Source organism: Aythya ferina (assembly GCF_964211825.1).
Source record: "Aythya ferina genome assembly, chromosome: 22".
NCBI lineage: Eukaryota > Metazoa > Chordata > Aves > Anseriformes > Anatidae > Aythya > Aythya ferina.
In genome coordinates this window covers 7,239,301-7,267,223 of record NC_140320.1, presented here as the reverse complement: position 1 = coordinate 7,267,223, position 27,923 = coordinate 7,239,301, and the positions used below count along the sequence as shown (strand labels likewise).

General features: G+C 48.0%; 1 protein-coding gene across 1 annotated transcript; it reads left to right on the top strand.

The window, feature by feature from the left end:
• Positions 1-574: 574 nt before the first annotated feature.
• On the top strand, positions 575-13,523 carry ANKK1 (ankyrin repeat and kinase domain containing 1; the record flags this gene model as incomplete). The annotated part of the gene is made up of 12 exons (XM_084495672.1): positions 575-1,167; positions 1,564-1,803; positions 2,493-2,649; positions 3,028-3,157; positions 5,806-6,061; positions 8,429-8,723; positions 9,131-9,282; positions 10,195-10,244; positions 10,347-10,502; positions 10,757-10,875; positions 11,751-11,796; positions 12,175-13,523. 12 exons carry the CDS (start codon positions 575-577, stop codon positions 13,521-13,523), a joined length of 3,543 nt encoding a protein of 1,180 aa, XP_084351798.1.
• Between the last annotated feature and the right edge of the window lie 14,400 nt (positions 13,524-27,923).

The window sequence follows — 27,923 nt, the reverse complement described above, 5'->3', positions numbered from 1 at the left end:
CAGGATGGAGACCCCAACGCCAGTACCAGCACATACCCTGCTGGCAGCGAAGGTCAAAACAGCAGCTTCTGGGAAACTGCTGGTGACCAGCACCCCCCCGAGGATGTACAGCATGTCCCCTGTGAGCCTGCCCTCACCGGTGTCTGTGCGAGTTCCCCTGCCATCCGCTGCGAAACGTGACCAAAGCAGTCAAACACCTTCTGCATTGTCCTCACCGGCCAATGTGGGAGAAAATGGGAAACCAACCAAAGGCACAAGCCCAAGAAAACGGGGATTCTTGGGAACCAGCACGTCCCTGCCAGCCGTGTTTAGCACAAAGGCAGAGCAGCCCCCTGCAGCAGCTCTTGGCAGCCAGGCTGGTGTAGCTCCAGCACAGCCATCTGCGGCTGCAGAGCCTGTGATTGCTCTCGAGAGCGAGCCTAAATTAACACAGACCACCTCGCCGTCTCCATTAGCGGTGACTTCTCTCTCTGCAGCTAAGAATGATTATATCACCACTTCAGTTACCCAAAAAAAAGTGTTTTTCCTGCCAACATCAGCTCTCCAATCTGACCCAAACGTGGTGTTTCCTACAATGGCTGTAATGAACAGCTCAGCTAAGGTCCCTGCATCAGGGGCAAAGAGTGAGGATGTGTTTCTGGAAGGGGACACAGCCACTGCCAGCCAGGAGCTCAGCCAAGCAGCCACGTCCTCAGCACCTCAGGCACGGGAGGAGAAGGTGCCCAGGGAAGTCAGCATGGAGCAGGACGCTCTCCACTCCAGCCAGCACGCTGCTGGGCAGCCCACGGGGCCATCTACAGCAAAATCACTTTCTGTACCTGCGAGTAAGGTTACCAGTGAGCCAGCTGCCTCAAACAAAGCAGCTGATGATGATGCTGAGACACTCCTAACCAGAGACCTGAGCCCACTGCCTCCTATCACAGAGATCCCCTCGCGTCCTGCGGGGGCCATGGCAGCACGCACAGCGGTGAGCGATCCCCAGCTGGGTGCCACGGGCACGGAGGCCGAGGAGGATGCCGAGGAGGAGGCTGGACCACACTGGGTGACCCACAGAGCCCCCACAGGCTCAGAACCTGCCCTAACACCCCTAGGTTCGGAGCCCAGGGTGCTGCTGAGTGAGTCCCGGCAGAGGAGGGTTTTGCAGCAGGACGGTGCCGTTCTCAGCGGGTAATTGTCACAGCGAGTTGGTGTTCAGGCTGTGTGATTTACGGGGTGTGGGGGGGTTAATAGCCAAATTGCTCCATGAGCTCAGCATCACGGGTATGATGTATTGTTGTTTCCAAAGCATTCAGTTCAGTCTGCAGTGACCTCACAGCTTACAGGAAAAAATCTTTTCCTGTTTCAGATATTAATGCTGTCCTTTGGACCTCACTTTCTTTTTCACAGTAGCCTTTGACTCTCTGCCTCTCCTCCCAAAACAATTCTACGTGCAGATTCACAAGTGGGAGCATCTGCTAGCACTGTTTGCACACTGAGCTCACCGACCTGCTTGGTTCCACCGAGGGACCTGATCTTAATGCAGAGCCGGGCTGGGCTTCAGCTTGTTTCCTTCTTTCCCTGCAGGATCGCAGTTGTCAGCGACGAGGCCTGTGGCTCTGGCAACTACACGGTGCAGATGAGCCTGCGCCCTGTGGCAGAAGTGAGCCCGGAGCTGCAGGGCTCAGTGCTTCCCCAGGACACCTTTCTGGCCTCCCTGGCCGTGCGGAGCAGCAGCAGCCAGCCCGTGCTGCGGGTCCGCTCCTGCTGCGTGACACCCTCCAGCAGCCCGGGGGGCCCCGGTGCCGTGTGCTGCCTCCTCCCCAGGTACAGCATGGGGATGGCCTGGGGACACCCCTCTGCTCCTGTCCCAGGGCTTCAGCCCAGTCTCTTTGGTGCTGAGCGAGATGAAAGTGGTGGGAATGAGCCCAGGAGTGCTCTGCTCCCCTCGCTGTCAGCACCAAGGGCTCCGTGAGGCATGGGGCTCTCCTCCCTTCACCTGTTATTTTATGCAATGAGCTTTTTTTTTTTATGCACTTCCACGTGATGTTCATGGCTATAGCTGCCTGGGTTGAGCACAGGGGTGTTGGAGGATTCATTGGTTCATGTTTATAAAGCCACCAGGGCATGAAATGTGTGCTGCAAGTGCTACATGTCATTGCCATCAGTAAAAAGGGATTTCAGATTTACCTGTGCTGGATAAGGGGAGGTCACCTCTGCACTGCCTCTGGAGATGTCTGGATCAGGGAAGGGTCATCACATCACAGCAGCCTTTGCAATGGTTTAGCATGATAACCCTCCAAGAAACAGTTCTGCTATTCCAGGGTGCTGCCCTCCACAGCAGGTACACGTCCAGGCTGGGGTGCTGAGGTCTGCTGGATTTCTGTTTGACTCTGCCTGCAGCTACAGACACCTGCCCCAGACCTTGTGCAGAGCAGTGCCAGCACATCTCCCTCCTCCCTGCCCTTACACAGGGAGTGCTGGAAGTTGAAGCTGCTTCCATTTGTCCTTGCCAGGCTGCTACCTGAATGCAGACACATCCAGCTGCTGCAGAGCAGCGAGCCCAGAGCTGCCAGCTTCACCATCCAGCTGTTCCAGATGCTGAATCACTCGGTGGCCTATTTGCACTGCGAGCTCAGTGTGTGTCTGCACGGCAAACCGGGCTGTGAACAGGTACGTGGGCAGGGTCCGCCCTCGCTGGCCTCAGGATCTTTTGGAAAGATTTGGTGCTTCCAGCAAGTGCAGTCAATGTAAAGAGTCTTGAAGGTAGGCTATAAAGCTCCAGAAATAATTTATCTTTGCCTTGAGTAATCCAGATGAGAAGTATATTAACAAGCAAGTTAATCACTAGGTAAAAGGAATTATGGAATAGATACTGACACAGGGCCAGGTCCAAGCAGTGGGTGAATCATCCTTGGAGCAGCAGCAGAGCTGCATGGAGCCCGAGCACAGGGGATGGCTCCAGCTGCTGGGACAGAGCAGAGCCACTGGTGCAGGGTTTGGGATGCCACATCTGGGACACGTTCAGAGCCTTCCACCTATCTTCCCCAGGGCTGCATTGACAGTGTGGAGCTGCTTCCCCAGCCAGGTGACAGGAACAGCCCTGGGCAGCCGCGCAGCCTGATCTCGTTTGGTCCAGTTCTGCGACTCAAGGACAGGTTTCTCTATAAGCCTGTGCAAGGTGGGTCCCTGATTTGCATCCCTCTCTGGCTCTCTTGCAGAAGTCTCTGCTCAGTGTGACTGCCTGCTGTAAGAAAAATGATAGCAGAATAAGGCTGGTCACCAGTCAGTAGCATTTTCATTTTCTTTCTATCCACAGATGAAATACATCAGCTGGTTTAGTTAATCAGATGTTGTCCAGCAGTTAGAAAGGGGAGAGAGTCAATCCAGCATGTCACGAGCATGACAGACTACTTAAATCACTGGCACCATCTCTGAGAGTCACTTAACTTTTGTGACTGATGTTCTTATGCAAAGAGTATTTACTGTGAGATCTGAAGGCAAAGTGTTTTAGAAGGGGAACTACCCGTCCAGACTGCTCTGTGGCAGAAACAGCCCTAAATGTTTGATGCGCTATGAGGATGGATGAGGTTTTAGCCTCCTCTTTCTTCTTACTTATCTCCTTAATGCTGTTCACGGCTCGATTACTTTATTTCCAGGTCCCGATTCTGCCGTGCTGGTGCCCATTCTGCTGGGGTCCCTGACTGGCTTTGTTGTCCTGGGCAGTGCTTTCATCAGCCTTTGGCTGCATCACAGACAGAAAACCAAAAGCCCAGGTTGTCCACGGTTTGAAGAAATCCGTGGCCTGTGAACTAGGAGCAGCTGACTTCTGCAGATCCCACAGCACAGCTACAATGATCAGAAAAGCGACTGATTTTGCATTGCACACTGTATTGCTTTTGTAGAGCTTCTGCAGACCCAGGGAGCAAGCTCTCCAGCCTCTGCCTTAAGCACATCTCTCCTGCCTTTCTTCCCTTCATTGTGAGCTGATCCACAAGCTGCAGCATAGAGAGGGCTGTAGGAGCAGCTCAGCTAAAAGGGAGAGCAAAGCTTACAATGCCATATGTGCAAGCACCAGCACGCAGTCTGTTCACAGAAATTGAAGAGTTGTCAGGGTGCAGGGATCTACCTAAAATAAAGCACTAGACTAGAGCCATGCCAGCGGGCAGACCAGCTTGTTAAGAAAATAACAAAACTCAAGGTTAGTGGCTGGGAACAGGGAGAGGAACCAAGAGCTTCAGAGATCCAGCTCAGCAGCTCAGCTTAGCGGCTTTTCTCACGTCTCAGGAGCTGGGTCCCCTTTCTCTTCGCCTGTACTCGTGCTGGTGTTCTCTTGCTTTTGGTGGAAGCAAGTTTCCAGTATCCTCCTGTTAGTAAAATCTACATAATGGGAAAAAAGTTCAGCACACAAAAGCTTTGTCTGTAAGCCTGCATTTCAGAGCACATAAAAAATACCCCATTCACCTTCTACATCCTAAGGTTTCTTTACTCCTGGGGCCAGGATGCAGGCAGCAAAGGGGCTGTTGCCAGAGCACCTGTGTCAAATGCAGCAGAGGAGTAACTCACACTTCTACCTGGGTCCATTTCCCTACAAGAATCTCTGCGGATCTGCTATGTAGCTACAAATTCTAGGTCAAAACCCAGTGACAACTACCCTGCAGAAACACTAATTATTATTTGCACAGCAGCAGTGCTAAGGAAATCAGCACCACATTGTATTCAACAGTGCCTTACCTACACAGCCCCTGTGCTAGGTTGTTAATGCCATTTATGCCCCAGACGAGTGTCATTAAACCCTCTTTACAGCTTTCAAGGCATAAAGCAAACTAAAAGCCTGTGTGCATCATAGCTCAAAGTGTTTGGCTCTCCTGCGCCCCAGCCCTGCAGTTTAGCTGAAGGGCTGCCCTCCTCCCTGCAACCGGCTCTGCACAAGCAGCAGGGAGTGGAGCAGCGACACAGAAAGCCATGCTGCTTTTAGCACCGACGTGCACCCACAACACATCCCTGTCTGAAGCACGGCAGCTTCTCAGGAACATGGAGAGAGGCTGTTCGTGGCTCAGGAGCTGGGCACAGCACTCAAGTGTGGCTGGGGATAAAGCGGGGGACACATGGGGGTCTTCTGTAGTGGGACCAGGGCCCGGGGGGGCAGTGGCTGCCTCTGGGACAGGCGGGGAACTGTCAGGATGGTGCTCAGCAGGCACCCTGTGGTAACATGGTTATGGTGCAGGGGGTCAGAGTTATCTGGGGGGGAGCTGGTTTGACCTCAGCACCATACAGCCGCCCCCTTACCCTCCCCTCTCCGGGATGGGGGAAAGAATCAGAAAAATGAAGCCTGTGTTGAGATAAGGACAGTCCACTAGGACAGAAAATAAAGGAAAATAATAACAATGATAAGAGTGCTACTAATAACAACATGTACAAAACAAGTGATGCACAACACAAATGCTCACCACCTGCTGACAGATGCCCAGCTTATCCCCAAGCAGCCGGTCCCCCCACCCCAACCACCCCCCATATAATTGTTCAGCATGATGCCCTATGGTGTGGAATACCCCTTTGGCCAGTTGGGGTCTGACCCCTCCCAGCTGCTGCTGCACCCCAGCCTGCCCGCTGGCAGGACACAGACTGAAGACGAAAAGGCCTTGGCTTGGTGTAAGCACTGCTTGATGTGGGACAAGATGGGGATTTGTGCCCAGCGAGGCTCCAGGCACTGCAGCACTGCAGCTCCTTGCACAGGGCGAGCGTGATGCTTCGGGATCCACCTCTTGGCAGTGAGTAACATGGCTCATTTTGGGCAACTCCCCACCTCCCCATGCAAATCGGGAGCAGAGGAGCTCCTTGGTTCTTCCCCGAGAGCGCCCGAGCAGGAGGCAGCCAGCCAGGCTGCCTTGTCTGTCATGACTGCAGAGGCAGACCCACAACTGGGCAGCTTGACCATCTTCAGCAAGGAGGATTTCGAAGAGGACTGGATTAAGGTGGCCAGTGGAGGCTTTGGGTGCGTGTACCAAGTCAAGCACAGGAGGTGGAGGACGGTCTATGCGGTGAAATGCTCCCCGTACCTGCTGCAGGACTCCAGCGCAGAGAGGTAACCACCAGCTCTCTTCCAGCTTCTCCTGGTCATGCCACCAAGGACAGATCTGTGGCGATGTGGGGCTAAAACTGGTGGAGGTGTCCAAAGGGGCACTCCAGAGGTTTTGGGCAAGCACCAGTGACCTGGAGGTCTGCCTCGCTTTCCTATGCATATATGTGCACATGCAAGAGGAAAGGAGAGCTTATTTCTGACAACATTGAAATCTGGGAATTAGGAGTAGCTTTTAAACTAAATTAGTAAAGTTTCTAGATTTAAAGCCCAGGGACAGAGAATTTCCAGCTTTTTTGGCTGGGCTTGCTGAGCCAATGAAGTTATTTATCTAAAATTCTGAACCGTTCAAGCTGGAAGGATCCCGTCTGGTTAAAAATCACATAGCAATAGGACTTTCTTATAATGTTACTGACAACAGTTGGTTTCATCTGGGCAGTGATTAATGGGATCATAGATTGTATGATTGTCCACTTTAGTTTGCGAGGCTTGCGTTCCTCAGATGTTACATTTGCACTTTCTCTTCTGGGGAAGAAGTGTGTCCAGTCAATCAGTTTTACATCTGTGTGTACCGTTCTAATGAGTTTCGTCTTGTGGGTTTCATGGATTATCTCAAATGCTAGTAGATATTCCAGAAGAATTGTTGAATGCAAGCAGAAATGTTCACTGATTTTTAAAAACATTTCTGCAGTCACCAGGATTTGAAAAACCAAATCTGAAAATCTGAGTTTGGGAAAAGTATCTGGGAGTGTATGTGCCTTTATGAGTTATTGTACGGGTCTCCTAGGGATTGGGGTTATGCTATTTTGTCCTTAAAACAACTTTGCACTCTAACATAGGTTTCTCAAAGGCCTTCTTCCCCTTACATATGGCAAGCAGCCTTGGGGCTGCTCTGGCTAACGTTATACTTCTGTCACCCCCACAAGCTCTGGATTACAAGGCAAGAGCATGCTGTCCTATGCCATGGCTCTGCCCCAATTCCTTCCTTTCCAGGAGGGCTGGAAGGACCAGCATCAGTCCCTCAGCCCTGAAAGTCTGTGGGATGTCATTCAGTGGATCAGTGGGATGATGCAAGGGATCCCTGTGGGCACAGGCATGCCAGGAGGGCAGGAGCTCGGCGGGTGCAGCTGAACCTGTGCATCACCTGGAAGGGTAGGGGGTGTCTGAGAGGTGCTCTTGCTTCAACCCTTGTCAGCTGCAAAGGTTTTTAGTCTGCAGATCTGCTGGGGATGACAATTTTTAGGGAGAAAAAGAAAAAAAATCCCAAGGAACACATAGAAAAAAAAATATAGCCACAGATGCAGTCACAGGTTTCCAACACAGTTAAAGCACTTGGAATCTTATAGGATTGCTTCGGGGCTCTTGCTCTCCTCACTGACAAGCCTCATTTCTTGGGGCTCCAGCGTCCTCCTTCCTGCAGTGCCCAGCCCTGGTCCTGTCCCAGGAAGGGAACTGGAGGCCACTCGAGTCACTTCTTTCTTGGGGAGGGACAAGCACCAAGAGGCAGCACTCTGTGCTGCAGGTTGCAGCTGCCTTACTGGGGTAAGCCTCTCTTCCTCCGTGGGAAGCAAAATACCCGAGACAACTCCTCCAGAGCTGTGTTTAACTGGGGGGAGCCTGCTGGAGGAAGTCTGGCAGAGGGATTTGCTTAGCTGAACTAAGTTTAGACACATTAGTGTCTTGGCATAATGTAGTTGCAAGCCCAGATCCATTCCCAGGTGTGCTTTATGAGTGCAGGTTTGGCACTTTTATTGCCTGGCTGCTGTCAGCGTACTCTGAGCTTGTTCAACAAGTTGGGAAATGCAAAGATTTAGTGGAACAGGTCTGGCAAAGCTGGCAACAACGGGCAGACATGTCTAGACTGCCCCGGGACCAAAGCTGCAGGCAGAGCTTAGCCATGGGCAGGTCCCTGCAGGTTCGTGCGTGCCCTGGGGACAGGGGGCATGGAAAAGGCAGGGAGCACCCTGCTGCTGCCCATGGCATGCTCGCAGGGAAGTGGCACTTGGGGAATGCACCAAGGTGTGAAAATAAACAGATGGACGAGGATTCTCTAGGAGGCTGGTGGTTGAATTTGCCCACAAAATCCTCAGGTCATTTTGTAAAGTCCTATCACCTCATGCTTTTGATTTGTGGCAATGAATCTTGCTGGGGTTTGCAGGGCTGCTTGGAAAGGCTGGAAACCCCTAAGCTATACAGTCACTCAGTAACTGCCTGTGGATCAGCACTGATGACAACTCTTGGTTCATTTTTTTATTTTATTTTATTTTATTTTATTTTATTTTATTTTATTTTATTTTATTTTATTTTATTTTATTTTATTTTATTTTATTTTATTTTATTTTATTTTATTTTATTTTATTATTTTTTTTCCAGAAACAGTGTGAACTGCCTAATGGAAGAGGCCACCAAGATGGAGAAAATCAAATTCCAGCACATTGTCACTATCTATGGGGTCTGCAACAGCCCTCTGGGCATAGTGATGGAATATATGGCCAGAGGGTCCTTGGAAAAAATTCTCCCCACTCACAAAATGTCCTGGCAGCTCAAATTCCGGGTTATCCACGAGATGGGCTTGGCTATGAATTTCCTGCACAGCATGACACCTCCTTTGCTTCACCTAGATCTAAAGCCAGGGAACATTCTCCTAGACGGCAATATGCATGTCAAGGTATGACCTTCATGTTTTTAGGGACAGGTTATTTCGCTTAGTAGTAGTGTGTATTGCTTGTTTTGAGTCCAGGATCCTAATGAGGTGGGGTCTTCAGGAACACTCAGTGAGCAGTTGGCCACTGGGGCTTGTAGGAAACAGCTGGTAAATAAATAGTGTGGAATACTCCAGGCAATCTGTGCCAGAAGGGGGAATTTTGGGGTCCAGCTTGGGGGCAAATGCTGCTCTGTTGGACTCAGAGGAAAGCACCGGCTTCAGTTTTACCAGAGTCCTATCATGTTTCAGCTGCTAGGTGCCTCCTCATGCTCCTGATTCTGAAGGACGGAGAGATATTTAGCTCCCAGCTAAACCAAGGAAAGGCGTGTGAGTGCTAGAGGCAGGGGGGCTCTCATTGTCTCTGCTTGCAGATCTCAGACTTCGGGCTCTCCAAATGGATGGAGCAGTCAAGCCGAATGCAATACATTGAAAGCTCTGCTCTGAGAGGCACTTTGAGCTACATCCCCCCCGAAATGTTCCTCCAGAACACCAAGCCCCCAGGAATCAAATACGATGTGTACAGGTAAGGGCTGCCTTTCTGCACACAGGTGAGACAGGGTTGCCACCTGGCTCTTGCACAGAGGAAGAGAGACTGTGGCATTGCCTCATTTTATTGCCCCGTCTCTCTGCCTTGCAAATATCCTTGGTGGGGACATGCTGGGAGCACTGGAAGTAACGTGTGCTGCTCTGACCTCAGAGGTGGAGAAAGAGAGCAGGGGTTGGTGTGTGGATAACCAGCTGGTCCCAACCAGGAGCCTCTCCTGGTCCCATACGAGCTGCAGACAGCCTTGCCTTAGGTTCCCTCACACCCTGCTAGGCTGCTGGGAGCTGTTATGGGCAAGGAGTAGGATTAGAGCGCGGAGTAGGCGGCGTCACTGCTAAGATTTATTTTGATTTTTAAGACAACTGTAACATTGCTTGGCTACTTGGGTATTCAGCTTCATTTTGGTCAGTAGCAGGTGGATAAAAGATGTGTAACTTTTTTTCCTTTTGGCCAAATTGCTGTGCTGCCCACATATGCAAGGTACATTATGGAAATTTGTCAGCTCCTTGGTTACTGCATTACACAGCAACCCGAGACAAAAAGCAAAGGATTTGCATGGGCACATGAACTTGCAACAGTCGGGGACTCTGTGACAAAATAGGGATAAAATGGACTCCAAAGGCACTTAGAGCCTGACTTTCATGGGAAATGCAGTAAGTCACTCATTCACTGCACCAGCCCTGCGGCTGAGACATTAGAGATGTATGCAGTGATTCAGAAGATATTGTCCTTTTGGGGCATGGGGGATGAAATCCTAGTTCTTCCATCCTGAAGGACGCCGTTCCAAATTTTTCCATTTCTCAAGAAGATGAAAGCAATAGGTGGATTTTATGTCCACGCACAATGAGAACACGATGGGAATGATTGCTCACGATCTCTCGTTGCCTGCAGCTTTGGAATCGTCATTTGGGAGGTGCTTATGCAGAAGAAACCTTATGCAGGTAAATATGAGAGCACTTCTTACATGCTCTGCACTTATGAAATGTTTATTGCAGCCACATTCATAGAGAAAAGCCCAGCACACACCGTTGTGACTCTTTCAGGAGCCAACATGATGGCCATTATAGTCAAGGTTGCAGCAGGAAAGAGGCCGTGCCTGGAGCCCACCCGCGATGACTGGCCAGGGGAGTGCCAGCAGATGGTAGACTTGATGAAGAGGTGCTGGGACCAGGACCCAAAGCAGCGGCCGAGCTTTACAGGTGCAGTAACCAAACGTGGCATGGATTAGGGAAAGGTCAGCTGCACGGATTCACAAAGGGGGATAAGCTTGTGTTTAAGTCATTACCAGATAAATTGCCTGTTGCCGTGGAAATGGTTGGTGCCCATCTGCTGTCAACACATTCCCTTTCTCCCTTTTTCCCCCCTCCCTGTGCGGGGGCTGTGTGGAGAACTTCCACAGCCTTGGGTGCCAACTGGGCTCCGAGCACGTGGGCAGCTCCCGGCCTCTTTGCAGATATCCCTGTGGAAACAGACATGCTGCTGTCCCTGATACAAAGCCTCGTCGTAGATCCGGAGAACGAGCGCCTCGTCAGGAAGATGTCCCACAAGCCTGCCATCTCGGGGAGCCAGCAGGTGAGCCTTGGAGGCCTTCCAGCACCCTCGGGAAGTTTCCCAGACTCCTTTCCCTTGTCTTACCAGTTCCCAATGCTGGGTTTCCTCTCCCATCACTGGGCACACTTTGCCCAGTTTGTTTGCATAGGGTTACATCCACAGTTCTTTTAGGAAAAAAATAAATAATTTAGGAAGCTGGCTGGTGTGCTAAATGATAGACAGTCCAAGAGGAAGACCCTTCTTTCTGCTTGCTGAGAGGAAGAGGTTTTATCAAGGAGTCTTCGGTCATATACAGAAGCTCAGGCAAACACAGATTCACTCAGGTTCTGCTCATGGCACTGGCAGATGTGTTCACTGGATCATTTTCTAGCTTCAAGAAATGGAGGACACTGCAATTTAAATAACCTTTGGGGAGGAAAAAAAATAATTAAATCCCTGTGTTTCTGTGACTAATAAAGAATCAAGTTTCAGCAGAATTAGTAGTTGAGGACTAGTGCTGTTCTGGGGGTTTGCCAAGTTGTGCAGTCAGCAAGAAACAAGAGCATCCAGCACAGCACGTCAAGGAGGTGGGGGGGTCTGGATTCCCTGCACAACAAAGCAAATGATCAAATGAGATGCTGCCATGGGCATGTGCTGAAATAAGAAGGTAGTGTTTGGGTATGTTTGGTAGCAGAGGAGTGAGAAGGACAAAACCTCACTGATATCCAGAGATCATTTTCAGGTTCCTGCATTCCCATTAGTGTCATGATTTGCTCTGCTGACTTTTACAGGACTTGATAAAAACCACATTAATGGTAATATGAAATTCTAGAGAAAGAAGAAATCTAAAAAAAGTATATAATGCAAATAGGCAACTTTCTCTTACGGCTTTTTCTTTTCCCCTTCCTGAAAATGAGAGTGACAAAGAAGAGTTTATCTTCTCCCAAGCCCCCAGAAGTGCCGGTAAGTAGGGAACTTTTCTTCATAATTCAAAGATAAAGAAGGGGAAATCCATGAGAATAGCCTATTTCCTTGCTCTCTAGAGATAAAGATGTGGCTCTAGGAAGTTTTCCTTGTGGGTGACTTTTCATTTTAAGTTAAGGAAGAGAAACTATAAAGGAAATAGCAGAGCTCCCATGATGGAGAGCTTGGCCTCTCTGCTTTGTAAGAGACTGCCTGTAGCCATCTGGCCTTACTTCACGTTCCTTATCTCTAAGATGCTTTTTATCTCATCGCATAGTATGAAGATTCACCTGCTGTCCCTCCCTCCCATTTTGTGCACACCAAGCTGCTTCGCTTGGTCTCACTCCCTCCCTGCTGTTTTGTTTCCCCCGCCTATAGAAACGGGTAAACAGGAGGTCCATGTGCCACCTTCTCGGGGTGAGACCGAAAGTCCTGAGGACGTCCTGTCCGAGGAGATCTGCAGAGTCCACGACAACGGCCTGACGCTGCTTCACGTCATGGTGATCCAGGGAGACGTGGACAAGGTGAAGTTTCTCCTGAGCTGTAAAGCCGATGTGAACAGCCAGGCAGTCTGCGGCTACACCCCGCTCATCATGGCTGTTCAGAGGAGGTCCCCAGAGATCTGCTCGGTGCTGATAGAGCACGACGCGGACATCAACATGCCCGACGAGGATGGTTGGACGCCTCTTCACTTCGCAGCTCAGAATGGGGACGACAGAATTGTCCGCCTACTGCTAGACCACCAGGCGCAGGTAAATGCTCAGGAGCACGACGGGTGGACCCCCCTGCACTTGGCATCACAGAACAACTTTGAGAACGTGGCCCGCGTGCTGCTGTCGCGCCAGGCTGACTCCAACACCCAGGAGGTAGACGGGAAAACAGCCCTCCACGTGGCAGCTTGCTTTGGGCACGTCAGCTTGGTCAAACTCCTTGCCAGCCAAGGGGCAGACCTGGAGAAGAAGCAGAAGAACCACAGGACACCGCTTCATGTCGCGGTGGAGCGGGGAAAGTTCAGGGTCGTCCACTACTTGCTGAAGAATGGGGCCTCCGTCAACAGCCTGGATCAAAACCACTACAGTGCCCTGCACCTGGCCGTGGCCAGGGGGAAGTACCTGATCTGTGAGAAGCTCATCAAATACGGAGCCAACGTGGAGCTGAGGACAGACAAAGGCTGGACCCCGCTGCACCTGGCTTCTTTCAAAGGGCACATTGAAATCATCCACCTGCTGAAGGACAGCCACGCCAAGCTGAATGCCAGAGGAAGCATGGACTGGACGCCGCTTCACCTGGCCACTCGCTACAGCGAAGAGCCGGTGGTCTGCGAGCTGCTGAGATGTGGGGCAGACCCCAACATCGCCGAGAAGTCGGAGTGGGCCCCCCTACACTTTGCAGTCCAGCGGGGCTCCTTTCTGACCGTCATCAACCTGCTGGAGTGCAGGGCAGATGTCAATGCCAAGAACAAAGTGGGCTGGACACCCTTGCACCTTGCTGTCCTCAAGGGCAATATGGCCATTATCAAGACCTTGATTAAGGCCGGTGCTCTGCTGGATGTGGAAGATATTACTGGCTGTACAGCCCTCCAGCTGGCAATTAGACATCAGAAGGAAAATATCATTACGCTGCTCCAAGGCAAGGACTCAGTGATGAATAAATCAGGGAATAGGACTCTGGTGAATGATGCTAAGATTTCAAGACCCAGATTTGTTCCAAGAAGGACAGATTTGTAGACTCATCAAGTCTGACATTTACGACTTGAGTTTTCCAACATCAGGTGCTATGTCTTAAACCACCATCTCCTGGCACCTGGTGATTGCAGGAGATTTTTTTTTTTCTTTAATGGAAGTTCCGAAGTATAAACACTAAAAAAGTAAAAGTAAACAGAGCTATAGAAGGAAGATGACAAGTTATTTTTGAGAGTCTGACCAAGTTTGTAGAAGTTAATAGTTGAGTCTGATCAAGTTTATAGTTGACTTTGTGATGTTGGCGTTAGGCAATGCTTTCCTGTTGTGATACTCATTGTATCACAATGGAGATGGAAATATATGAACTCCCTTTTTATAAGGACAATGCTGAAACTGCACAGCAGTGCACATATATACATGTCTTCCACAGATTTTATTTCTTTTATTCCATGTTTTCCTACAGAGCAGATTGGTGTAAAATGGCTTGGCACAGGTGGGAATTGAATCTTGAGATTCTCACCTGCTGCTGGAAATAGACACTAAGCATATGGTACAGCAATGTGTCAGATTTTCTGACATCTCATTTTTGTAACAAGAATCTTTATTAAAAATAAAACTAGGAAGAAAAATCACTAGTAAGAACGATTTAAATGGGTGCAACATAGAGAAAAACAAAACAAAACATCCTGAATAATTCCACCCCATCCTTTCAGAGAAAAATTTAAAAAGGAGCCAAGAGCTTTTTTTTCGTGAACGTTCAAATTATTTATTGACCACCTCCATGCTCCAGGCTTTCAGCACTGAGGCTGTCATTGGAAAGATGGCTTGAAGGACTTGAAGGATAAGCCAAGAAAGGGTGCAGTTCTGGATCCTGTTCTCTGCTGTGAAGGCTGCCAATAACCTCCAGTCCTAGTGACAAAATGCTGCTTTAAGATTTTCACAGGTTAAAAGAGTTCCTTCTTAGAAAAGCAGCATTTAATCTGGGTAACCAAATCTCATGGCCTGCTTTTTTAAAGACACTGAGTAGCTGGGAGTTTACTTTGCATTTCTGTGGGAGCAGTCAGGTGGGGCTTGCTTGCACCCTTAGTTGCAGGTTATTAGCACACAAGGCTTGATTATCCTTCTGGAAAACATGCAGTCTTCATGGATTTGATCATTTTGGTCTCAGACCCCGCAGTGCTTGCACAGCAGTGCTCAGCAAGTAACAGCCCCCAGCAGCCCTCCTCAAGGTCCCAGCCATCATGCCAACAGGCGATTTTGCCCCAGCAGTGAGCTCTAGAAAAATAACTGAGCTGTGCTCAGCCTGCAAAGCAGTAGAGCTGTGCTGGAGGCTCTGTCTCCTCCAGCTGGATGGCTCTTACTGTTTTTATTTGCTCTGCTGGTATTCCAGTGCCATCTTTGGTGCTTTACCCACTCAGAAATGCTGGGTCTTCAGGGTCTCAAGGGTCTTTACGTTGTGTGAGCAGGGTGAATGGTAGAAGACATGGAACTCCTCGAAACAAGCAGAGCTACCCTAACACAGGGAGGTTGTGCCCAGTAGCTCCCTACAGGCTCCCTGCTGCTCCCCTGCAGTGTCTGAGGGCTGCTGGTTGTATGGGGAAAGCTGGCAGGACAGAGCAGGGGGGTTGGAACAGAAACATCAGGCTTCAAGTGCTCTGTGGAAATGATGATATATTGTCAGGAGTGAGTCATAACTGTATCTCAGTGCTCAGCACAGCGTGCTTTTCCTTAGATTAGCGTTAACCCACTGAAGCTCTCTGGACTGCGCTAAATAAAAGATCAGGTGGGACGGCTGTAATGACCACGTCTGCTATTAAAAATCTCTTAGTCACTCCTTGCGCATTTATTTTCTTTTGATATTTGACCAGCTGGAGATGTAACGAGGGCTTTGCCTTAAACCAGGCAGAGTGAGGGGGCTGCAGCGTCCTCGACTGGGCTCTGGGCTCTGGAACCTGCCTCGCCCGGTGGGAATAGGGCTGGTGTCTGCAACACAGACCTGCTGTTTTCTGCCTTTGGATCCTGAAGGAAACCTTCCCCATTTTTCATATGCCAAAAAGGTTTTCTTCTTCTGGCTGTCTTCAGAAGACTAACTTTATTACAACATGATGGGATGTAATTGACTTTGTTTTCAATTGAACCATTTTCTGTGGGGAAATGGATGATGTTACTTATGGGGAAAAAAATGAAGTGGTTCATTAACTGCTCCCTAGTAAAACCCAAATACTCTATCTTGATAAGATTAAAAAAAAAAAAAAAAAAAAAAGCCTACTTTTTTCATTTTAATTTTTATATTAACTACAGATATTGACTTGAGTTTCCAAAGAGCTGGAGGAAGATGGGGACTTACAGGGTGGGTTCAGAGGCTGCCGTAAGTGAGACAAAGGAAATCTGTAGCCTGTGCCCTTTGTGCAGTACGGGGTGAAGCCTTTATCAGATGGTGCCGTTATCTCTTCAGTTTCCTTCCTTCCTTTCCCCAGTTACATCTCCCTAGGGGATGCCTTGTGCAGTGTGGAGACTGTATATATACATCAGCTGTATCATTTCAGACCCTTCAGTGGCTGTTCATGGATGAGCTTCCCTTTGTAAGGATGAAGCACTGTGTGCAGAGAGAGCATCTGCAGAACTGCCCTGCAGGTGACCGAGGAGCTCCATTTGCTCAGTACTGTCCCCATGCTTTTCTCCACCATGCGAGTAGTTCCCCAGCAAAGAGCTAAACCCATCTGTTCAACTTTGGAGCCCAGTTCTGGAATTCCGAGTTGTTTCCCAACATTGGCTGCTAAATGTGCCCTGACCTCAGCCCAGGGCATGGACACAGGCTGGGCTTTGGAAGAGGCTGTGCTGCTGCTGGTGCTTAGGATAATTGCATTTCTTGCATAAAGTCAGTGCCCCAAAAATGGGGAGGAGGCAGCTAACTGAAGACTAAAGCTGGTGTCCCCGGTGACTCTCACAAAGCCACTTTTCTGGGGACCTTCCACCAGCAGGGATGGCTGGGTGGGGTTATCCCTTTCTCGTTACTCAGGGGAAAGCCTGCAATTTAATGCACTGAAATTATCTCCCCATGCTGCTTGGTGCCTTGATGGGAGCTTGAAATTCAAAGCAGTTTTACTGCATCGCGTGGACAGCAGAACCATGGCAAGTATCTTCTGTTTCTCATGTGTTTGTGTTGCAGGGGAGTAAAAAGGACAATACCTCTGCATGCATCCTGCAATTGTTACGGTTACTTCTTGGGGGTGCTGGAGACAAACTCACTGCACTGTTATCAACAACAGCAAAGCTGGGAATGGGTGCCTGGCTAAAATGCCACCACCATGCTCCGTGACTGGTGGAGAGGACGGGTGTCCCTGGGGACAAGCAGCATTTGCAGGGGTCCCACTGGCTGTGGTGATGCCCAGGGCCCCTATGCTGTGCCACCACAGTGCTCCTCGCCACGAGCCTCACGCAGAGGGGTGGCGGCAGCAAAGCGGAAGCTTTGCCTCTAATTAAAATGTCTTGTTTCTCATTCTCAAACAGCTTGGAAACCTCTTGCTGAGACCTAAGCTGTTTAGCTGTTGTTAAGCTGTCAGAAGCATAACATTAAAGAAGGATGAGGCGCAGACAGATAGCTCTCCCTTGGTGTGACATTTTTACTCCAACACCACTTTGAAGATGTTTTTCTTAGCAGTGATGCTTGAAATTCTGCGAGATGATGGATGTGGCTGGCAGCAGACATGTCTGTCTCCCTGCACTGGTAGCGTCTTGCTAATGAAAAAAGCCAACAACCCAAAAAATAACCCAAACCATCAGTGGTAACTGAAGTAAGTCGGGGGGGAGGACTGTTGATGTGCACTCCCAGGGGCCCGGATTTGTGACAGGAACCTCTGGTGTTCATTTGATGTGCTATAATCTCCAAATAGAGAGGCAGAGGGAGAAAAGTGAGGCATGAAGGACGGGCTCCTGCCCACACACAGGGCCTGTGTCCCAGCCTGTCTGTGCTGTTGTGGCTTTCAGCAAGGGGCAGGGACATAGGAGCTTGCTCCCTTGTGTCTTATCCTTATGTTTTGGCTTCTTTGCTGGCCTCTGTACTCCTACATGTGATGGCATTTGTTATGATGATAGGGGAGAAGCAACCAGGGAATGTGTTAATGTGTAAAATTAAGACCTTTTTAAATATTAGTGATATTTATTTTTTTTTTTTACCCATTCAGCCTTGATGTAAGCCCATGTCACATGAGCTTTTCTTGCTTACTTCCTTCTCTTCTCAGGGACACTGATGTGACATTACCACTCTGCTTTCAGGGAGCTGAACTGAAGGCTGTAGGACAGCAGCATCCCTGACAAATGCTGAGCAATGACAGGCATTCAATCTTTAATTATTCAGTAATGATGGTGCCACCTGAGGGTTTATTTTTGAAGTTTGTGGCCAGCTCTCGAAACCCTGTGGCTGAGATGTGGAAAAGACTGCCTGTGTGTCTTTGGCAAGCCAGCTGCTGAGCTCGAGCAGAGCTCGTGGCAGTGCCACAGCCGCCTGCCGAGCGGGAGGAGAGGCAGCTGCTCTCAGCTGCCACTTGGGGAAAATGGAAAATTAGGGGGCACGGGTTTGGTTTTCACACAAGAGACAGCCTAGATGCTGCTTTGAGAACCCTTGTGTTGGTAACATAAATTGTAATTATTATAATGCCTTCAGACGTAATTTGTGTAACTGCAGATGCTGGTAATCTCATGAGTCGATAGATTTTATCCAGGATTATCAACTAATTATATGAAACAACCAAGATGCTGAGAAGCAGGGGATCAGCCTAGAATACATGTAAATCTTCTCTTCAAAACATGCAGAGAGGCAAACAAGGAGAGGTGTCTTGGTCCTGCTCTGCGGAGCAGGGAGGATGCTGCACATGTTGCTTGGTAACTGGCCCTGTAAAGCCCAGGGCAGCTGCATCCCTCTGGGAACAGCACCAACATCTTGCTCTGAGGGCACCCACAGCAGAAGGCATCATGAGGCAGCAGTGTTTGTCTGAGCCCTAGTGCAGGGAGGATCCTCAAATGCCAATTTCCCCAGAAAAAGTGAGATGCTTCTGGATTCCTTTCTGCTGTGGTGCTGAGAGCTGCTGTAATTCTCCTGATTTCCTCGGGAATGTTCTGCAAAGTGGGAGCTGCGGCATTGAACCAAGGAGGAGAGGAGTGGCTGGAGGCACTTCGGCCTCTTGGGCATCCCCGTGGGGCTTCTGCACTCAGCTTTAGTGGCACAGATTGACCTGGGGGGAGCAAAGTGCTTAATCTCATTTGAAAATTAACACGGAATAAAGAAATGCAATTGCCACATAATTCAGCATCTCATTTCTATCATTGCTCTGATAGAAAAACAAAACTCAGCTCGTATGTCATAGAGCGTTCTCCAGAAGAGCTTAATTAAATTTATAATGAAAATAACAGGGGATTAAGAAGGCACAAGGGAAATGTATTCCTCTTACAGAGCATTACGGAGGTGATAGAAGCAATTTTCAGAGAAAATTACCTGTTTGCTGCTCAGTTTCTATAGAAATTAAATGAGTCTTTACAAACTCTGGAAAACTGCATTCCAGCCCCCGCTTTGTGACTGTGCAACTTGCAGCTTGTTATTTCTAAAATTAATCGTGGGTCTCCATCCCCCCTTTTCCCTTGTTCAAATACATTTTAGTCTTTTGTCCCTGCTGATAAATATACGGATGATTATATCATGTTCTGAACCACGGGCTGCCAACGCTGACAGCCGAGGCAGCACATCAGCTGTGCCTTTCGAAAGGAGCAGTAGCAGGACGTAAATCCTCCAAACAGCTCATTGCTGGAGTGCACCACTTTGACTCCTTTAAAGGCCTATGTCATTGAGCCTAAAGCCTCACGAAAATCATGTCTTTAAAGTATCCAAAGACACTTGGGAGAACGCAGAGTAGTGCTGCTCACTGCCCCGATACACAACACAATCATGTTGTGTTTCTCATTTTCTGCAGCGCTATTATATTTTATTATTATTGCAATAGAAGAAACGCTTTTATTGCAGCCACCATGTGAGGACCACATAGGGAGTGGGATTGGATGAGGCTTTCCCAGCATCTAATTTCTTCACTCGAGCTGGGAAGGTCACTGCTCTGCTAATATTTGTAAAAGGCTCTGAGGTTTGTGGATGGAAAGCAAGGAAGGAGTGCCAAGTTTTATTTCCCATCAGCCTGTGTAGGCCAAACTTAACCTGGCTCTTTTTGGACCTATGTGCTTGGAAATTAACTTCCCCTTTTCCATCTGAAAAGTGCCATTGATAAGTGGTGCTGAGCAGCACGCTCCTGTCAGTGATCCTAGATGGCAGGGCTCCCTGTGATGTTGTCATTCACAACAGACCTGCACTGAGAGCAACTTCTGCATCTTGCTGAGAGACTGAGGCTGGAGGGAAGCTTCTGAGTTTTTTCTGGGCATGGGGTGGTTGTGATGGGTGCACCTTTCCTCACTGAGTGGCTGCTTGTCCCTTCTGGTCACAGCTGCTCTAGAGAATAAACTGCAAGCAGCCAAGAGTTGAGAAGAATTTGGACCTGGAGCTCAAGCTGGCAGCACAAAGAAGTGCTACAGCCCTCCAGGTCAGCTGCAGCTTGAAGAAGGGAAATCAGTCCCTATGGGGCAGCCCCGGGTGACCCACAGAGAATGGATGCTTTTTTGTACCTGGTTGCAAACCACAACCCCAAGCAGCTTCCTCCTGCAGTGGGTGCTTTGTGTCAGGGTTTCTGTGGAGTTGTGCTTGAGGCAGGATGGCTCAGGAGTGCCACCCCAACACCCCTATCCTGTGCATTGCCCCCCGCTGCTGGGCTGGTTCCAAACCAACCCTCCCCAAAACTTCTTTCCTTGTCACTCAAATCCCTTGGGAAATGCAATGCTTTACAGTGCAAGGGGGCAATGTTCAGATTACATCAACGCTGTGCGTGGTACAAAAAGGACCTAATGTGTCTGAAACTCGGGTTTTCTGTGATTTGTACTTGTGAAGCTGAAAAGCTAAAGCCAGACAGGCTGAACCTCTGTCAGCTGGCACCTCACAGAGTTATAGATGCGTAAGGGTAATTGGTGTAATTCATTCCCGGTCTGATTTCACAGTGTTTTCCATTTACTTAGCATTATGCTTGTAGAAGATGTTGAAGGATCAGCTCCAGAGGCAACTGGGTTCATACACAATTTCAGATGCCTTTAGTTAATTAAATGCTTGCTGCTGAAATGCAGAGGGTGGAGGGGTGCTTTTAAAGTATTTCTATTCAGGTTCAGTCACAAGACCGAACCCCAGCAGCTTCTACTAACTCTTCAATAAATAAATATTAAAAAAAAAAACAAAAAAAAAAAAACAAACAAAACAAAACAAAACACCACTCTGGTCACTTATTTTTTCAGTTGGATGTTTTATTTCCCTTTGCACTGGGTTGGAGGCACCACTGACCTCAATCCTATTTGCTCTTCCTGCAGCAATCCTCACTCAATTAACCACACTGGTTTAATTTGGGAGTGCTGAGCCTGCTGTCTGCGCTCAGTTCTCACTGCTTCCACCCAGGAGATCCATGGAGAAATGGCTGGGGTGCTAACATGATGTAAGTGGGGAAATCTTGTGTTTTTAGGACAAAGGCTTTCCATGCGCTGAGACTGTCTGCATTAATGGACCCTTACAGACATTCAAGTGACCAAGGATTTCTGCCCGTATTACTGAATGTCCACAGCATCCTCCAAACCTTTTAAATCTCCTCAGATTATTTAAGCAAAGGAAAACAGCTGTATCCATAGCAAGCCAAGTTCTGCAGCCATCCCAAGGAGCATTTTGGAGTGCAGTGGATGCTATTAGTATGCTTTTTGCTTCCTCTCTTAACACACACAGTTCTCAACAAACACCACAAACATATTCAGTGGAGAGGTAACAGATCTGCAGGAGCAGGGAATGGTCCTGCCACATCTCACTTTCTTACCAGAGGGGTGAAAGCTGGGACTGCTATCGATTTCTTAAGTGCTGTCTGCTCTCTTAGTGCTGCATCTGACTACAAACAATTTTTCACATGAGAAATTCACAGTCTGGCTAAGAGAAAACAAGCAAGTGGCATTCGTCATGCTTAGCATGGAACAATAAAGGTTCTGATGAAAAATTTGTTTGCAGGAGAGGTGGTTTTGTTGTGATCAAAATAATTTGTGGGAATTTCAGTAAGAGGTTTAGGTTTTCTGTGGGGAACTCTTTACAGCAGAATGTCTTGAAGTATTTCAGGTTATGTTTTGTATTGGTGAAATGTGAAATATTTTTGTTTCAATAATATGGAAATCAAAATAATGGTCACTGTAAATTAATAACTCTTTGGCATTTTTCTGATCTGAAATAAATGCAGGTGTCACACCTAGAACTTCTCCTCCAGAAGAAAGTGTCTAGAGCTGTAGAAAGTATCTGGCTTGAGGAAGGTTAACTTCCATTTGTGATTAGACAAGTCTTGGGGTCCTCCTAGGAACAGGGCTAGAGGCAAGGACTGGCCAGTCGTTCTGTTATCTCCTCCCCTCTCCAAAACCAGGGAAAAAAACTCCCCCAAGAGATTCTTCTCCCAACTGAAGACTATCATGCATAAGTGCATGATTTATGGTTCTCAAGCGGTTATGTAATTTATCCCTCCTGATTCACTGTGGCTCTTTGGGAAACATCACTGAAGGAATGAGGACACTTCAGTACAAAGAGTGTCTGTATGGGAAAAAATATTCCCAAACTTTAAATTCAGGTCCAGCTCTGGGAACCCCCTTTCTAACTTCCCATCATCATGTTGTGTTTATTTGCAAAGTCATTTGTAACAAGAGACAGAAGAAGGAAAGGATTTCAGTGTTTCCTGCCCTTTGCACCACCCGGTTCTGCTGCATAGCCTGGTAGGAGGGAGGTCCAGAGCAGGAGAGGATGGGGGGAAGAAAATCCTTTCTGCAATAATAGGTATTTGCCTTCAGCTCAGTGCAGACAGGAGGATGTCATGCTCTGGAAAGGAATCAGAAAGTTCTGGTCCAGCTTCTGTACAAATCCATCCCCGGTGTTACCTACGTGCTGAGTCAGCTTGCTTGCAGAGTGCCCTCCTCTGTCGGGACGAATCTGGTCGGAGGCTCACAGCACGGCGTCACTTAAATCATTGCACCTCCTGCCTGGGGTGCCACGTCTGCCTGTGACACACTGCTCTTCTTCTCTATTGCCAGCTGCTCGATTCTTATATTTAAAAATTGCCCATTAAAGCCTAGGCTCTTCCTTGTCCGTGCTGTCCACACCCCAGTGCAAGACATGAGATCTTTCAGCAAGCCAAACTTTGTCACAGCCTCTATCTTTTCATTCCCTGCTGTCTCCAGAGCTTCTGACATACTTTATCACACAAATATATCTTCAAAGACTGTCTGCAGCCGTGGCGCTTCCTCCCAGACAGCCCGGGCTGAAGCTGCGCTCCCCCCATAGGCGATGTTTTGCTCAAAGTGTTTTACAGCCCTGGATTTTCACAACAGAAACCTTTTGAAGCCACCGCTTTCCTCTGGCTGTGTTTCCAGTGTTTGCCTCCCGAAGTGGCTTTTTCTCAGCAGTGGGAAATCCCAGGGGGAAAACTCCTGCTCCACAGTGACGAAGGTGTTTGTTGGGCAGCAGTGGAATTATGATAGATATGGGATTAAGTTTAAATAATTATGTGATGGGGAGAGGGGAGGAATAGATCTGAATAAAATACAGCTGGAGGAGAAGTCTGTTCAGTAGAAATGCATATTGTTTTTTTTCCCACATGGCCCCATAGGTGCAGAGAATCAAGATGTTTGACAGCACTGATGTGATTTTAATGTAAGAAATGGTGAATTATGTGTGTTTCCAAGTCAGCAGCTGTAGAATCTGTATGAATCAGGTGCCAGGTGAGCAAAAAAACTGCTCATCCTTCGTGGGCTTGGCCAGACCTGATGTGGGGAACCGGAGGTCCCAGGGCCAGGCTTCACAGCTCCCAACAGCAGCTCTCCAGCCTGCTCCATCCCCACGTGCGTCAGAGGAGGGGGAAAAAGTGTCTGACTGGGCATCGAGGAGCACGTGCTGCTTTCTTCTGCCAGGCATTTCATCCTCAACAAGTTGAACATCTTTTGATCCTTTCATCAGCTGCTGCTTTTCTTTATTCTGGCTCAGAGCACAGCACAAAACCCTTTTCTGCAATTTGCTTCTGGCCTAGTTGCAACCCCTCTCTCTCCTTTTTGGGAATAAAATAAAATAAAATAAAATAAAATAAAATAAAATAAAATAAAATAAAATAAAATAAAATAAAATATTGTTTTTAATGCTTTGTGTCATTGTAGTTGAGTTGAGCAGCGTGGGGGCAGTTGAGCAAGGAGATATCTTCCACTTCCAATTGCTTCAACACTGCAGTCTTGGTACAGTTTAAAAACACACAAAAAAGATGTAGAGTTTAATCTGTATTTTCTCTGCTGTAGTTTATATAAGGATTCAAATAATTACACCTGCAAATAAGTCAACCCCAAATTAAAAGTACACGTAACATTATTATTTTTGCTTGCAAGCCGTGGATCATGGGCCAAGCTCTCCTGTAGAGCTTGCTTACAAATTGGCTAAAACCCTACGAGAACAGAATTAATCATATAATGGTTCAGAGAGGCAGTTGCTCATTGTATCCCTGTCGAAAAGCTGCGCTCTGTTTGGTTCACAGGCAAGACTGCAGATGCTTTTATGAGTCACTAATAAGCACTGCTGCATTTATTAAGTTGCTCTTCTGCAGGGAGGTGACGGTGGAGCTTTTCTGTAAGCGAGCCTCCAAGATTTATTGTTGGAGCTGGAACTTCTGAAGGCAGGTTAACAGACTGGGGCTTTGGGTCCCAAAGCTGTACTGTGCAGCCATTTAACGGAGTCACCCGTATACGTGCTCAGCCTGAGTTAACTAATTTCCTCAGCAGGGCAGCGTGAAGAGCTTAACACTGTTTTTTTTTACAGATCCCTTCTGTCTCATGCCACTTGTTAGGGAGGGCAGGTGTGAACTCCTGGGATAAATATCCCAGAGATTTTTTTTGATCTGCTGGCTGCAATAGCTCGAGAATACAAATATCCATTTATGATATCCTGAGTTGCATGAGTGCCACTCAGGTAACAGAGGCAATTTGTGAATCACACAAGTGATATCTCATTAGTCTCTTAGTTATTTAATTACTAATTGGTTCCTTTTTTCTTAAAAATAAATAAATAAATAAATAAAATAAAATTGAAAAATGGAAAATGAAGAAGGTAAAATATCAAAGTTGTCCAGTGGACAGAAAGCCCCCAAAAACATGACTTAGTTCTCCAGCCTAGAGACTTGTGACAATTGTGCCTCTGAATTTAAAAAAATAAAGTTAAATTAAAAAGATACTCCTCCTCTCTCTGGAGCAATTATGGAGAGGAAGGTCAGGCTAGGGTCGATAATAAAGAGGTACAGAAATTAACTGCAATAAGGGATAAAACGAGACTTTGTTCACTGCTGTGAATGTTGTGGTACAGTGCCATTGCCTCACAAAGAGAAACCCTCTGGGTGCTGACAGAATTTGGATTTGACAGATTTTAAGTTTGGGGCATCTCTGGGCTTATTCCACGGCACTTCTGCTCTTCATAAGAGCTTGTTTCTCAGCAAGGCAGAGGAGTGTTCTCATATAACTGGAGATGTTATTGCTATTCTTTGGATAAACCTATCTGTCTGCTCCAAACAGGAAAAAAAATAAAAATCTTTATAAGAGGTCTGGGGAAATAATGTGTTGTTTTGGAAGCAACGCAAGTCTGCCGAAAAGTTCTGGAGAGCTTGACCTGCCTTTATTTTTCTGGGATATTTATTGTCTCCCAGGGGAGCTGAGTGGGTCCACTTGCCAGCCAGCTCGTTCCCAGCAACTGCACACGGCTGTGCCATGCTCAGGGCTTGTCCCCAGGGACCCCAGTGAGACCAGAGAGATGTCACAGGGCACAAACCCTCTGAAACATTTTTTAAAGAGTAACGGGGGGGAACAAAAGCAGCAGCCACCATAAAACAAAAGCAGACAAAAGGTGGAATGTGTTCAAATCCTGCTGAGGCTCTGGCAGAAGAAGAGCTTTCAAGACCGTTTTCACGCTAAAAAGATGTTCAGGATGTCAAGACTCTTCACATTGCTGAACAGCTGGGAGAAATGGGCATTTTCTGATGGAAAAATACCCATAAGGGAGCAACAGAGGAATCCCATGTTGTCCTTTGCACCTGGGCTTGAGCACTTTTATGAATTTAGAAGGGAATGGCAGTACATGCCAACGGGAGCTGACGTTCCCTCCCCAGCTCAAGAAAATCTCTCTGATGTTCCTTCCCCGGCTTGAAATGGATCTCTTTGGCCTTTTTGCCTGGCACGATTGGTTTTCCAGGCTGAGGCTGGTTGTGCTGAGCACCTGGGGGTGGCAGAGGGACTGCTGCCTGCTTCCACCTGTTAGCGCAGTGCTGGGATCCTCAGCCTGTCCCCTGGGTGCACACCCTGGGGCGTTGACTCTTACAGGCCAGCAGAACAGACCAGGGTAATTGCAATAATTAATTATTTTGGCTCCAATTGGGTTTCCCGGGTCACAGCACATTGACAAATTGCCTCTTTTATGCAGCATTGATGTAGCTGAACCCAGCAAATACAACAGATGCTGAAGACGGCCAGGTCTGGTGCTTGAACCTCAATGTCAAGTGCCCTGTGCTCAGCTGTCTTAATGTGGGTAGCAGGGGCTAAATTGCAAGGATTGGATCCTTGGGAGCTGGCTGAACTCTCATTTCAAGAAGAAATCTGCTTTAGATGATGTGAGCTGAAAGGCCAAAGCTTTATCAGGGATTTTTCTGCCCTATGTCTGACAGGGAAACGACTCCCAAATTGGTATTGAATGTATTTCAGCTCATCTACTCTTTGCCCTCTCCAAGTGGAAAGATGCACACCTTTGGTTATCAGCAGAGATTAAAGAGTTTCAGACTGTTTGGGTGAGTTTTCTACAAGCTGCAGGACGTGTTCCAGCAGCAGGAGATGTGTGTGCTGTGCATGCTGTGCGTGCTGTGCTCAGCAGCACAGTCCCCGTCCCACCAGAGCAGAGTTTTTCCTCTGCAGACCGGGGTCTGGAGCCCAGCTCTGATGCATCCCTTGCTCTGGGACTTGGCCTCACTGTGTTTGCAGACAGGGTGAAACATTCAATCTACTTTTCTATACCTAAAGATGTGGCCTCGTGGAAAACTGTCTTACTTTTTTGTAAGTAGATAAAGTTTACCACCGTTGCACTGAGCTTACTGGATCACATTCCAGTGCTTCACTCTCTGTAATCTTCTTCTGTGATTCTGCTTTCATCCCTCAAGTCATTTACTGAGCTCATTTTCCAGGAAGGCAGTCGGATGTGCCCTGAGATCCCCCATGCAGACCTGGGGGATCTGTGCCTAGTTGGGCTCTGACACACGGGCACAGCTCCGTGGCTAAACAGGTTACTCCGTGTACCTGAGCCACAGTAAATCTCTGTGTAACCTTAACCCAAAGTAAGTGCAAGGTAAGTGTGTTATTGTAAACGCAATGAAAGCGTGTAACCCAGAGCATTTTGCTGCACATCTGCCACCTGCTGAGAACATGCCCAAACTCAATTACCATAGCGCAGTAAATTGCCAAGCCACAATAATTCAGTCATAAATCTGCATCCGCAGGTTAATTTGGTGTGACTTCCTCATCTAGACTCCAGCCTGCACATATACTGCGGGAGCTGATTCCCCGTTGTTCTGCGCTTGTACTGTCATTTATAGCAAAACGTCTTCTCCAAGTCTTTTCTGACCTTAACGATGCCATGATTCTGAAACAGCAAAGTGAGTGCACTGTGCTACACGTGCCTAAGACTATTCCCGTGTCCCTGCTGTTAGCCAGCCCACTCGTTAGGCTTGGATCAGCCCCTTTCCAGACTCACCAGTTTTGGTTTTCGGTCAAACCCTTTCATTCATCCTCATCCATGCTATTCCCTGACAGTGAGCCCAGCCCACAGCCCAGGGGGTTGTCAAAGCTGTAATTCAGCTCTTTAACATCAGCTCTGTGTGCCACTGAATCATCTGATGCAATGGATTTAGTCTTGGCCAGACGTGGGCACGTCGGAGTGTATTTGACCTGCTGGCACTGTGGTTATGTCAGGGTTTGGATCAGCCTCAGAGCAGGTGTTGGATGCACTGCTGCTGCTGGAGTCTTTTGGTGGCCTGTGAGGAGCCATCGCAGCCATTCTGCAACCTTCATGCTTTTTTTTTTTGCCTTTTTTTTTTTTTTTTTTTTTTTTCTAGTTAATCAGAAGAATTATGCCTGATCAAAGCCAATTTTGTTTTGTACTAAAGCTGTCCCGCAGGGAGGGATTCTGCAAGCCATGTGCAGGGATATTTATTCAGATCAGCAGTGACTGCTGATTCCTTCACATAGACAAGCTCTAAACTCACAACCTGTCTCCTTCCATCATCTTCT